Consider the following 13,024-nt stretch of genomic DNA (forward strand, 5'->3'; position numbering starts at 1 on the left):
AATTGTAAGCACGAATTTGCTTTTCCACAGCTATAATGGGGTCGGCAATGCTGATTTTTCTAATTATAGGAGTAGTGGGTCCAAGGGGAACCCGCATATATAGGTAAACATTGTCTTATCTACCTATTTCCATTCAAAAAAAAATAACAATTAAAAATTTTTCTGCTTCAAGAACTACAGGAACCCTTGTGTTTCAAATGACACAAATGCAGCAAATGTGTTGCTACATTCTACATTTGAGAAATCTAGATAAGTGGTTACCCACATTTCTTTTCGCTATGTAAATTCGTATATATTTCAGGTTTTAATTTAAAATAAATGAAAGCTAAGAAGGGAAGGCACTTCATAATAAAATTTAACTTTGCATTCACTGAAAGCTTACTAGAAGATGATATATATAACATCTTGATAATTACCTATTTTTTATTTTCTTAGATCACTTAAATAAATTTTAAGTTCAGGTTTTATGTACAAAAAGAAAAAAAGATTATCGTTTCAAGTTTTACTGATACCCCTATGTTGTAAAGGAAATACAAATTGTTGTATGGCTCCATTCTACCGTTGTCATTCTGGGATTATGGAAAGTGGAGGGACTGCTGGCTAACAAGATTTTTTTTTTTTATACACAGATTCGTATATATGCAAGCGTATCAGTGAACACTGCACAAAAGCTGAGAAGGCAGAGGCACCCCACAGCAGAATTCAATTTTAGTTTCCCTAAAGATTTAAATGAATGCAACAAATATAGTCTATTGATAATTCTGACCAAACAAAAGTCTGATGATTTGCCTATTACTTCCTGTTTTTGTACTGTTAAGGAATTTATAATTGATGTTTGTTTTCAGCTCTAAAGTTTGTTTTCTCTTCTGTTTGTTTGTACTCTTTTCTTCTTCGTTTTTTTCTTATAGGTGATTCATTTTGAACAATCTCTTCATTCTCTATATAACAACTGTGTAACGCCGTAAAAACGAATTAATTTTTTTTTTTTTTATTCCCTAATCTCTTTTTTTTCAGAAATTGAGCGAGACTTTAAAGAGCAACTAGACAGCTTAATGGAAACCCTTCTCACTCCATCGAACATAGTAGTGAAAGAAATTAGTGGCGTGAGAATATGTACCAAAGACGTTTTTCACTATTTCAAATCTTATATGAAGATTTACAGAGAGGGTGAACTCCCTGATCCAAAGACCATCTTCGAAGCAACTGCGGAGGCTAATAATCTTAGTGCTGCAGAAGATGCGAGGAATTTGTACAACAATGAAATGAAGAACTTATGTGCAACCCTTATTCCTTCATCTGAGGCCATTTCCAATCCGTTAGATTCACTTCTGCACAGTTTAACTTATAGCACTCTTGGGGCCCTTAGGTCTTCGGATTTTCTTGAGAGGGAGCATCTGAAACATAAGGACAGTGCTATGAAACTTTTTACGAATGCAAGGAAGATGGGAGATGCTGAATTTTCCGAAAAATATAGGCTGAAACTTGAAAAGGTTTGTATTATTTGGTGTTTTATAATAGGAAAAAACTTACCTATTTTAATGTACAGTTTTAAAATTTTAGGTAGACTGTGGTATAAGAGATTTATTTAGGGCAACGAGGCTGTATATTAGAACGGATGCGTTTTGATAATGCTCTGTCTGGAAAGGGAGGGTGTTTTGAGCACATTTTGTAGTGTTTTACTCCATTTACCTGCATTGTTAGAAATGTCTACAAAAGGAATGGCACTTGGGTTTAGGAGCGGAGGGGAATACTTTGTCTGGCAAGATTGGTCAATTTTTCCCTTAGAAACTCAGGATTAAAGTGAAGTTTTTTGGTGGTTTGATTTTACAGTTGACTCCAATAAAAACGCTATGTCCAATGAGTGCTTTACTTAGATTAGGGCAACACCCAGCATTCGCTTGATAAAGTTTGGCTAAAAGTAGTGTAGCTACAATGATAGAGAGAGGGGTAATAGGGCATTACTGTAGCTATAATGATAGAAGAGCGGGCAGGTGGGCCATTACTGTGTTAATCTAAAGTATCAGACAGATAGAAATCACCATGCCTTAAAAAGTCATATTTTTAGTTGTATTTTTTATTTTGTGATTAGAATAAGCATACTATGAAAATTCCTGCTGTTCACGAAACAATACATTTCGTGTTAAATATCATGTTTTCTGTTAAAAGTCATGGCTGTTTTAATGCATTGATGGTTTTTTTTCCTGGTATTGTTATATGGTTGGTGTTTCATTTAATGTTTTTTTTTTGTATGGATGTTTTATTGTATGGATATATGATTTTTTCAATCATCATTCCAACGGGGCTTTCCTCTTGCATTCCAACGGGGCAGTATGGTTGGTGTTTTATTTAATGTTTTTTTTGTATGGATGTTTTATTGTATGGATATATGGATTTTTTATTTTAATAGTTTTTTTATTGATGTCATTTTATTGTACTCTAATTATGATATTTTTCCTTTCCAATGATGCGTTTTTTTACATTCTAAGTATCTTCCCATTGATTTTTATGAAATTTGTGGTTGATATAGAAACCGAACATGAGACCCGTGATATCCTAAGGTAAAAGAACTACACGTTAATCGACTGAACGAACAAGCCATTGAACATATTATGATTTTAGAAATACATCCAATGTATTGTTTCTGGGACGTTGCCCAACTGATGTTAAGCGTCACAATATCGTAACAAGTTCATTTCATTGAACTGGAACAAGTTCAAGCACATTCGATTTATCAATTGGATTTTTGATAGGTGTTAAGTGACCTGTTTCGGGGCAGTTTTATGGCATCATCGCGAGAATATGCATACCACGATGATATGAGATGCATACTAGACAGACAATTTCTTCTGATACTCGGGCCCCAAGTCCTACCCCTATCACTCAACCCTATCCCTCCACCCTCCCTCTAACCCTTCCCACTCCTCCCTCCCACCAACCTCCCCCTCCCCCCCCCCAACTTTTTTTGACAGTTTTTTGACAGTTCTTTTTTAAAAAATTTTTTTACATCTCTTAAAATGACATGAAACATATTTAAAATATAAAAAAATCACATTTAATGTGTTCCAACTTCAAAATGGGAATGATATAGATATGTGTGTCGCGACTTTTACTATTAGAAAAATAATATTTGTAGTGACCTTTTTTTACATTTTTTTTCAACTTTTTTTGTACATCTCTTAGAATGACATGTAACATACTTAAAACATAAAAAAATCACATTTAATATTTTCTAAATTCAAAATGAGAAGGTTGTAGAAATCTTAGTCGTGACTCTTACTATTAGAAAAATATTGTTTGTAGTAGCACTGTTTTTTAACTAAATTTTTTTCTGGACTTAAAAATTATTCAACTTTTTTTTATTTTTTTTTAACATGAAATTTTTTTTCAACTTTTTTTATAGTTTAGAGTCTTAGCTTAGAGTTTTAGTTAGAGTTATAGTTTAGTTTAGTTATAGTTTAGTTTAGAGTTGTAGTTTAGTTAAGAGTTTTAGTTTAGAATTTAGAGTTTCAGTTTAGAGTCTTAGCTTAGAGTTTTAGTTTAGAGTCATAGCTTGAAGTTTTAGTTAGAGCTATAGTTTAGTTTTAGTTAAGAGTTTTAGTTTAGAGTTTTGAGTTTTAGTTTAGAGTCTTAGCTTAGAGTTTTAGTTATAGTTATAGTTTAGTTTTAGTTCAGAATTTAGTTTTAGTTTAGAGTCTTCGCTTAGAGTTTTAGTCACAGTTATAGTTTAGTTTAGTTTTAGTTAGGAGCTTTAGCTTAGATCTCTAGTTTAGTTTTAGTTAAGAGTTTTAGTTTAGAGTTTATAGTTTTAGTGTAGAGTTTTAGTTTAGAGTTTTAGTTAGATTTATAGCTTATTTTAGTTTTAGTTAAGAGTTTTAGCTTAGAGTTTTAGCCTAGAGTCTTAGCTTAGCGGTTTTGGGTACGCTTGTAGTTTATTTTAGTTTCAGTTAAGAGTTTTATGTTAGAGTTATAGTTTAGTTTAGTTTTAGTTAAGAGTTTTAGCTTAGAGTCTTAGCTTAGAAATTTTTAGTTACACTTATAGTTCAGTTTAGTTTCAGTTAAGAGTTTTAGTTTAGAGTTTTAGTTTAGTTTAGTTTTAGTTGAGAGTTTTAGCTTACAGTTTTAACCTCGAGTCTCAGCTTAGAGGTTTTAGTTACACTTATAGTTTAGTTTAGTTTCAGTTAAGAGTTTTAGTTTAGAGTTATAGTTTACTTTAGTTTTAGTTAGGAGTTTTAGCTTGGAAATTTAGCCTAGAGTCTTAGCTAAGAGTTTTTAGTTACACTTATAGTTTAGTTTAGTTTCAGTTAAGAGTTTTAGTTTAGAGTTATAGTTTGGTTTAGTTTTAGTTAAACGTTTTAGCTTAGAGTTTTACCATATATCGTTAGTTTAGAGTTTTAGTTACACTTATATTTTAATTTAGTTTAAGTTAAGAGTTTTATTTTAGAGTTAGAGTTTAGTTTAGTTGTAATTAAGAGTTTTAGTTTAGAGTTTTAGTTTAGAGTTTTAGTTTAGAGTTTTAGTTAGAGTTTCAGTTAGAGTTATAATCTAGTTTAGTTTTAGTCAATAGTTTTAGTTGAGACTTATAGTTTAGTTAAGAGTTTTAGTTTAGGGTTTAGAGCTTTAGCTCAGAGTCTTATCTTAGAGTTTTAGTTAGAGTTTATAGTTTAGTTTATTTAAGAGTTGTAGTTTAGTTTTAGTTAAGAGTTTTAGTTTAGAGTTTTAGCCTAGAGTTTCAGTTAGAGTTATAATCTAGTTTAGTTTTAGTCAATAGTTTTAGTTTGGACTTATAGTTTGGTTTTAGTTAAGAGTTTTAGTTTATAGTTTATAGTATTAGCTTAGAGTCATAGCTTAGAGTTTTAGTTACAGTTATAGTTTAGTTTAGTTTCAGTAAAGAGTTTTAGTTTAGAGTCGTAGTTTAGTTTTAGTTAAGAGTTTTAGTTTAGAGTTTTACTTTAGAGTCTTAGCTAAGATATTTAGTTAGAGTTATAGCTTAGTTTAGTTTTAGTTTAGTTTAGAGTTGTAGTTTAGTTTTAGTTAAGAGTTTTATTTTAGAGTTTAGAGTTTTAGTTTAGAGTCTTAGCTTAGAGTTTTAGTTAGAGTTATAGTTTAGTATAGTTATAGTTTAGTTTAGAGTTGTAGTTTAGTTAAGATTTTAGTTTAGCGTTTAAAGTTTAAGTTTAGAGTCTTAGTTTAGAGTTTTAGTTTAGAGTCCTAGCTTGGAATTTTAGTTAGAGTCATAATTTAGTTTTAGTTAAGAGTTTTAGTTTAGAGTTTAGAGTTTTAGCCTAGAGTCCTAGCTTGGAGTTTTAGTTAGAGTCATAGTTTAGTTTTAGTTTAGAGTTATAGTTTAGTTTAGTTTTAGTTAGGAGTTGTAACTTAGAGTCTTAGCATAGAGTTTTTAGTTACACTTATAGTTTAGTTTCGTTTCAGTTACGAGTTTTAGTTTAGAGTTATTGTTTAGTTAAGTTTCAGCTACGAGTTTTAGCTTAGAGTCTTGGCTTAGAGGTCTTGGTTACACCTATATTACAGCTTAGTTTCCGTTAAGAGTTTTAGTTTAGAGTTATAGTTTAGTTTAGTTTCGCTCACAATTTTTAGCTTAAATTTTCAGCTTAGAGTCTTTGCTCAGAGTTTTTAGCTACGATTATATTCTAGTTTAATTTCAGTTAAGAGTTTTACTTTAGAGTTATAGTTTATTTTAGTTTTAGTTAAGAGTTTTAGCCTAGAGTTTTAGCCTAGAGTCTTGGCTTAGAGTTATTAGTTGCACCTAAAGTTTAGTTTAGTTTAGCCTAGAGTCGTAGCTTAGAGTTTTTAGTTACACTTATAGTTTAGTTTAGTTTCAGTTAAGAGTTTTAGTTTAGAGTTGTAGTTTAGTTTTAGTTAAGAGTTTTAGTTTATAGTTTAAAGTTTTAGCTTAGAGTCTTATCTTAGAGTTTTAGTTAGAGTTTATAGTTTAGTTTAGTTTTACTTAAGAGTTGTAGTGTCGTTTTAGTTAAGAGTTTTAGTTTTGATTTTTAGTTTAGAGTTTTAGCTTAGAGTGTTAGCTAGAGTTATAATTTAGTTTAGTTTTAGTTTAGACTTATAGTTTAGTTTTAGTTCAGAGTTTTAGTTTCGAGTTTAGAGCATTAGCTTAGAGTCATAACTTAGAGTTTTAGTTAGAGTTATAGTTTAGTTTAATTTCAGCTAAATGTTTTAGTTTAGAGTTGTAGTTTGATTTTAGTTAAGAGTTTTCGTTTAGAATTTACTTTAGAGTCTTAGCTTAGAGTTTTAGTTAGAGTTATAGTTTAGTTTAGTTATAGTTTAGTTTAAAGTTGTAGTTTAGTTAAGAGTTTTAGTTTAGAGTTTAGAGTTTTAGTTTAGAGTCTTAGCTTAGAGTTTTAGTTATAGTTATAGTTTAGTTTAGTTGCAGGTAAAAGTTTTAGTTTAGAGCCTTAGCTTAGAGTTTTAGTTAGAGTTATAGTTTAGTTCAGTTTTAGTTAGGATCTTTAGTTTAGATATCTAGTTTAGTTTTAGTTAAGATTTTTTGTTTACAGTTTTTAGTTTTAGTTTAGAGTTTTAGTTTAGGGTTTTAGTTAGAGTTATAGTTTAGTTTAGTTTCAGTTAAGAGTTTTACTTTAAATATCGGAGTTTTAGTTTCAAGTCTTAGCTTAAAGTTTTAGTTAGAGTTATAGTTTAGTTTTTTTTCAATTCAGAGTTTTAGTTTAAAGTCTTTGCATAGATTTTTAGTTAGAGTTATAGTTTAGTTTAGTTTTAGTTAAGAATTTTAGTTTAGAGTTGTTGTTTTAGTTTTAGATAAGAGTTTTAGTTTCGAGTTTAGAGTTTTAGTTAGAGTTATAGTTTATTTTAGTTTTAGTTTAGAGTCTAGAGTTTTAATTTAGAGTGTTAGCTTAGAGTTTTAGTTAGAATTATAGTTTAGTTTAGTTTTAGTTATGAGTTTTAGTTTATGCTTGTAGTTTAGTTTTAGTTAAAAGTTTTAGTTTAGAGTTTAGAGTATTAGTTTAGAGTCTTAGCTTAGAGTTTTAGTTAGAGTTATAGTTTAGTTTACTTTCAGTTAACAGTTTTAGTTTAGAGCTGTAGTTTAGTTTTAGATAAGAGCTTTAGTTTAGAGTTTGAGTTTTAGTATAGGGTTTTAGCTTAGAATTTTAGTTAGAGTTACTGTTTAGTTTAGTTTTAGTTAGAGTTTTAGTTTAGTTAAAAGTTCTAGTTTAAAGTTTATTTAAACCTATAGTTTACTTTAGTTTTAGTTAAAAGTTTTAGTTTAGAGTAATAGTTTAGTTTTAGTTAAGAGTTTTAGTTTAGAGTTTAGAGTATTAGCTTAGAATCTTAGCTTAGATTTTTAGTTAGAGTTATAGTTTTGTTTAGTTTTAGTTAACAGTTTTAGTTTAGAGTTGTTGTTTAGTGTTAGATAAGAGTTTTAATTTAGATTTTTAGTTAGGAGTCTTAGCTAAGAGTTTTATTTTGAGATATAGTTTAGTTTAGTTTTAGTTAAGAGTTTTAGTTTAGGGTTTTAGATTAGAGTTTTAGTTTAGAGTCTTAGCTTAGAGTTTTAGTTAGAGTTTTAGTTTTAGTTTAGTTTTAGTTAAGAGTTTTAGTTTAGAGTTATAGTTTAGTTAAGAGTTTTAGTTTGAAGTTTGGAGTTTTAGTTAGAGTTATAGCATAGTTTAGTTTTAGTTTAGATTATAGATTTCTAGTGTAGAGTGCTAGCTTAGAGTTTTAGTTAGAGTTATAGTTTAGTTTAGTTTTAGTTAAGAGTTTCAATTTAGACTTGTAGTTTAGTTTTTGTTAAGAGTTTCAGTTTAGAGCTGTAGTTTAGTTTTAATTCAGAGTTTTAGTTTAGAGTCTTAGCTTAGAATTTTCTTATCAGAAAAGCTTAGGTTTTAGGTCTTAGCTTAGGTTTTTCTTATCAGTGTTACATTTTGTTAATGTTTCAAAAGGCATTTTAAAATTTTTTTTTCGTTGAAATGTATTATTTTTTAGTATTGTGTTGTGGTTTAACTTGTCAGTGTTACATTCTGTTTATGTTTCAAAGCCCATTATGGAATATTTTCATTGAAACCTATGACTTGGATGATTTTTAGAGGATTGTGTTGTGTTTTATCTTGTTAGTGGTACATTCTGTTAATATTTCAAAGTGCATTTTGGAGTTTTCTCCTTGAAACGTACGACTTGAAATAATTTTGTAACATTATGTCGTGGTTTATATTCACAATGTTACATTCTATTGTTGTTTCAAAGTGCATTTTGGATTTTTTTCGTTGAAAAATATGACTTGGAAATATTTCTGTACTGTTTTATCGTGGTTTAACTTGTCAATATTAAATTATGTTGATGTTTCAAAGTGTACTCTGGATTAATTTCGTTGAAACGTATGACTTGGAATATTTTTTTAATATTGTGTTGGGGTTTATCTTATCATTTTTACATTCTGTTTATGTTTCAAATTGTATTTTTGAATTTTTTTTTTCGTTGAAATGTATGACTTGAATTTTTTTATAATATTCCGTTGTGGTTTATCGTATCAGTTTTACATTCTGTTGATGTTTCAAAGTGCATTTTGGAATTTTTTCATTGAAACATTTAACTTGGATTATTTTTAAAGTGTTGTGTTGTGGTTTATCTTGTCAGTTTTACATTCTGTTAATGTTTCAAAGTGTATTTTGTAATTTTGTCCTTGAAACGTATGCCTTGGAATATTTTTGTAGTGTTATTTCGTGGTTTATCTTGACAATCCTACCTTCTATTATTGTTTCAAAGTGCATTTTGGAATTTTTTTGTTGAAACATATGACTTAGAAATTTTTTTGTACTGTTATATTGTGGTTTATCTTGTCAATGTTACATTCTGTTGATGTTTCAAAGTTCACTCTTGATTATTTTCGTTGAAACATATGACTTGATTTTTTTTATATAGAGTTATGTTGTTGTTTATATTGTCAGTGTTACACTCTGTTGATGTTTCAAAGTACACTTTGAAATATTTTCGTTGAAAATTAAGACTTTGAATTTTTTGAAGGGTCATGTCGTGTTTTATCTTGTCAATGTTACATTCTGTTGATGTTTCAAAGTGTATTTTGGAATTTTTTCATTGAAACGTATGACTTGGAATATTTTTGTAGTGTTGTGTCGTGGTTTATCTTGTCTGTTTTACATTCTGTTGATGTTTCAAAGTGCATTTTAGAATTTTTGTTGTTGAAATGTATGACCTGGAATATTTTTTCATTGTTTTGTCGTGATTTATCTTGTCCGTGTTACATTTTGTTGATGTTTCAAAGTGCAATTCGGAATTGTTTTGTTGAAACGTATAACTTGGAATATGTTTGTAGTGTTGTGTTGTGGTTTATCTTATCAGTTGTGCAAGTTGACCATTTTCGTCAGTTCCTTTTTATAGCGTGTCTTGATTACAGTAAGATTTTTATACTGTATAAGCTTTGACTTTTAGCCTAGGTCGAGCCTAAAGAGATAGTTAGAAATATTACCGGTAATCCTTAGCCTTAAAGTGGCCTCTGGGACCATTCGATGACATTAATAGACACGGAACCGTTGGAGTAACCGCGGGAATCCCACTACTTTGGGCCGACAAAGGGTTCTCCCCCTCGAGTAAGTGGCTTAGCAACTTTTTGTGCCATTTTTGCATCAATACGTGGTGACCCCCGTACGTTACACCTCCAATAATTGACAAGATAAACCACGATATAACAGTACAAACATATTTCTATGTCATATGTTTCAACAGAAAAATTCAAAAATGCCCTTTGTAACAATAAACGAATGTAATACTGTCAAGATAAACCACAACACAAAACTTTAAAAATAATCCAAGTCATACGTTTCAATGAAAATATTCCCAAATGCACTTTGAAATATCAACAGAATGTGATACTGAGAAGATAAACCACAACACAAAAAAAAATCCAAGTCATAAGTTTCAACGAAAAAATCTCAAAATACACATTTAAACATTAACAGAATTCAAGACTGACAAGACAAACCAAAACACTATAAAAATACTCCAAGTCATACGTTCCAACGAAAGTTTTTTTTTCCAAAATACACTTTGAAACATCAACAAAATGTAACACTGACAAGATAAACCACGACACAACACTACAAAAATATTTCAAGTTATACGTTTCAATGAAAAATTCCAAAATGCACTTTGAAACATCAACAGAATGTAACACTGACAAGATAAACCACGACACAACACTAAAAAAATATTCCAAGTCATACATTTCAAAAGAAAAATTCCAAATGCACTTTGAAATATCAAAAGAATGTAACACTGACAGGATAAACCATGACACTGCACTAAAAAAAATATTCCAAGTCATACATCTCAAGGAAAAAATTCCAAAATCCACTTTAAAACACTGACAAGATAATCGACTTCACAAGACTACAAAAATATTAATATACTTAAAAACATCAACAAAATATAACAATAACAAGATAAACCACAACACAACACTACAAAAATATTCCAAGTCAGCTGTTTTAAAGAAGATATTTCAAAATGCACTTTGAAACATAAAAAGAATGTAACACTGACAAGATAAACAACGACACAGCAATACAATAATATTCCGAGTCAAACATTTCAACGAAAAAACTCCAAAATACACTTTGAAACATCAACAGAATGTAACACTGACAAGATAAACCACGACACAACACTAACAAAATATTCCAAAGTCATATGTTTCAATAAATAAATTCAAAAATGCTTTTTGAAAGATCAACAGAATATAACGCTGACAAAATAATTCATGACACCCCATAAAGGCAAAATTAATAAAGTAATGTCTATTTTAAGTGATGACATATTAGCCCTATGAGTGAAATGATAAAATAATGTCTTTTGAAAAATATTGTTTAGTGTTGAGGTATGTATAATGTCAAAATTAATAAATTAATATCAATTCCAAGTGATGATATGACAACCCTAAGAGGGAATTGATAGAATAATGTCTTTAGAAAGTATTGCTTAGTATTGAGATATGCATAAAGTCAAAATTAATAAAGTAATATCTATTCTAAGTGATGAAATGTCAGCCCTATGATGGGAATGATAGAATGATATCCTTGAAAAGTATTAGTTAGTATTATGGTATGTATAAAGTCAGAAATAGTAAAGGATTATCTATTCTAAGTGATGATATTACACCCTTATGAGGGAAATGAAAGAATAATGGCTTTTGAAAAGTATTTCTTAGTTTGGGGTATGCATAAAGTCAAAACTAATAAAAGTAACATCTTATCTGTGATGATATGACAGCATTATGAGGGAAATATTAGAATAATGTCTTTTGAAAAGTATTGCTTATTATTGAGGTATGCATAATGTCGAAATTAATGAAGTAATATTTTATCTAAGAGATGATATGACAGCCCTATGAGGGAAATGATAGAACAATATCTTTTGAAAAGTATTGGGTATGCATAAAGTTGAAATTATTAAAATAATATTTATTCTAAGTGATGATATGACCGCCCTATGAGTGAAATGATAGAATATAATGTGTTTTGAAAAGTATTGCTTAGTATTGGGGGTTTGCAAAAATTCGAAATTAATAAAGTAATATCTATTCTAAGTGATTACATGATAGCCCTTTGAAGGGGGTGATAGAATAATGTCTTCTGAAAAGTATTGGGTAGTATTGTGGTATGCATTAAGTGAAAAGTAATAAAGTAATATCTATTCTAATTGATTTTTTGACAGCCCTATGAGTGAAATGATAGAATAATGTCGTTTGAAAAGTATTCAAAAGTATTCAAAGGTATTCAAAAGTACTCACATCAATAAAAATAAATAAATAAAAAAATGCATAGTTTTCCAAGTAAAAAAAAAATTCAGTCCAAAAAAATAAAAGTGCTACTACAAACACTATTTTTCTAATAGTAAATGTCACGACCAACATATTTCTATGTTTAAAAAATTATAAGAAATAAAAGTTAAAAAAAGTAAAAAAATAAACTTAAACAAAAATATGAAAAAAATGGGGTAAGGGCTAAAAAGTTTGGGGGGGGGGGGTTGTTTTGGGGCCCTTGGAGGTTGAACGACTAATGGCTGTCTTATCATTGCCTAAAAATGTATACGGCTTTATTAATTTCGACTTTATGTATATTCTCAATACTGTACAATATTTTATATTAACTACTCTCCTCATTTGCTGCTTGTGTATTATACCGACCAAACTTATGCATTTAAAATCCCGCGTTAAATATATTCGGAAATTTAAATAATTATTCTCAAGACATCCCTCCAAAATAAAAAATAGTGTGTATATCTTAATGGAGTTACCATTCCCTGAGATTTATCCATTAGTTGATAAACAATTAATATTTCAACCCTTCCTCTCCTTAAATAATTATTCTTTGTGATATCCATTTGCACGCGAGAATCTTGTGTCAAATTTCTGAAGAAATATGTTAATGTTCACCCAGCATCACAGACTATTTTTACATCTAATTCTCTTGTATTAGTATCTGTAATCTGACAATTGCATTTTGACGCTTCTTGTAGGTCGATTCCTTTCTTTAGATGCTCAGGATGGACTCCAATTTTCTCCCAAATAAGGAGTCCCTTCCGGATGTCAACCCCTCCCACTACTTAAGTCAAACTGCGTTGAGGAGGGGACAGCCCCTTTTATATACAGAATAATATCTGTTCGTTTTAATTTTAATGTCGCTCCTTACTTTCTGTTAAAAAAAAATTTATTTAATTTTTGAACGTTTTTAAATTAATGCAGGTTTTGATTTGGCCTAACCATATATAAATAATAAAAGCGAAATTTGCATATTAATTTGCATATCAATTTTGCTTTTTTTGGTTAAATGGCTTTCTCAATATTTTGATCTGACTTAACTTACGAATTAACTTACGTAGCGATCTTCTTTATTCGTAAATTTCTGTTACGTATATGAGGAGATTCTCCCCCTAGTCAATACCTTGCTGTTTAAGCTACAGTTCAAATTTTTTTCAACTTCTTTAAGAATGATCCCATAATCACAAATGCCGTTAATTAGAATAA

The 13,024-nt window shown here is 29.4% G+C and overlaps 1 protein-coding gene across 1 annotated transcript in view; it reads left to right on the forward strand.

Moving 5' to 3' along the window:
* LOC148951544 (atlastin-2-like) overlaps window positions 1–13,024 on the forward strand; it is a 137,520-nt gene that overhangs the window by 97,406 nt on the left and 27,090 nt on the right. The window contains exon 6 of the mRNA XM_089091047.1: window positions 1,015–1,490. Coding sequence (XP_088947173.1) covers window positions 1,015–1,490 — 476 coding nt within the window. The remainder of the gene's footprint in view (window positions 1–1,014; window positions 1,491–13,024) is intronic.

The sequence above is a fragment of the Artemia sp. Qi Xiang Cuo genome, chromosome 6 (assembly GCF_049724085.1).
Source record: "Artemia sp. Qi Xiang Cuo chromosome 6, ASM4972408v1, whole genome shotgun sequence".
In the NCBI taxonomy this organism is placed as follows: Eukaryota; Metazoa; Arthropoda; class Branchiopoda; order Anostraca; family Artemiidae; genus Artemia; species Artemia sp. Qi Xiang Cuo.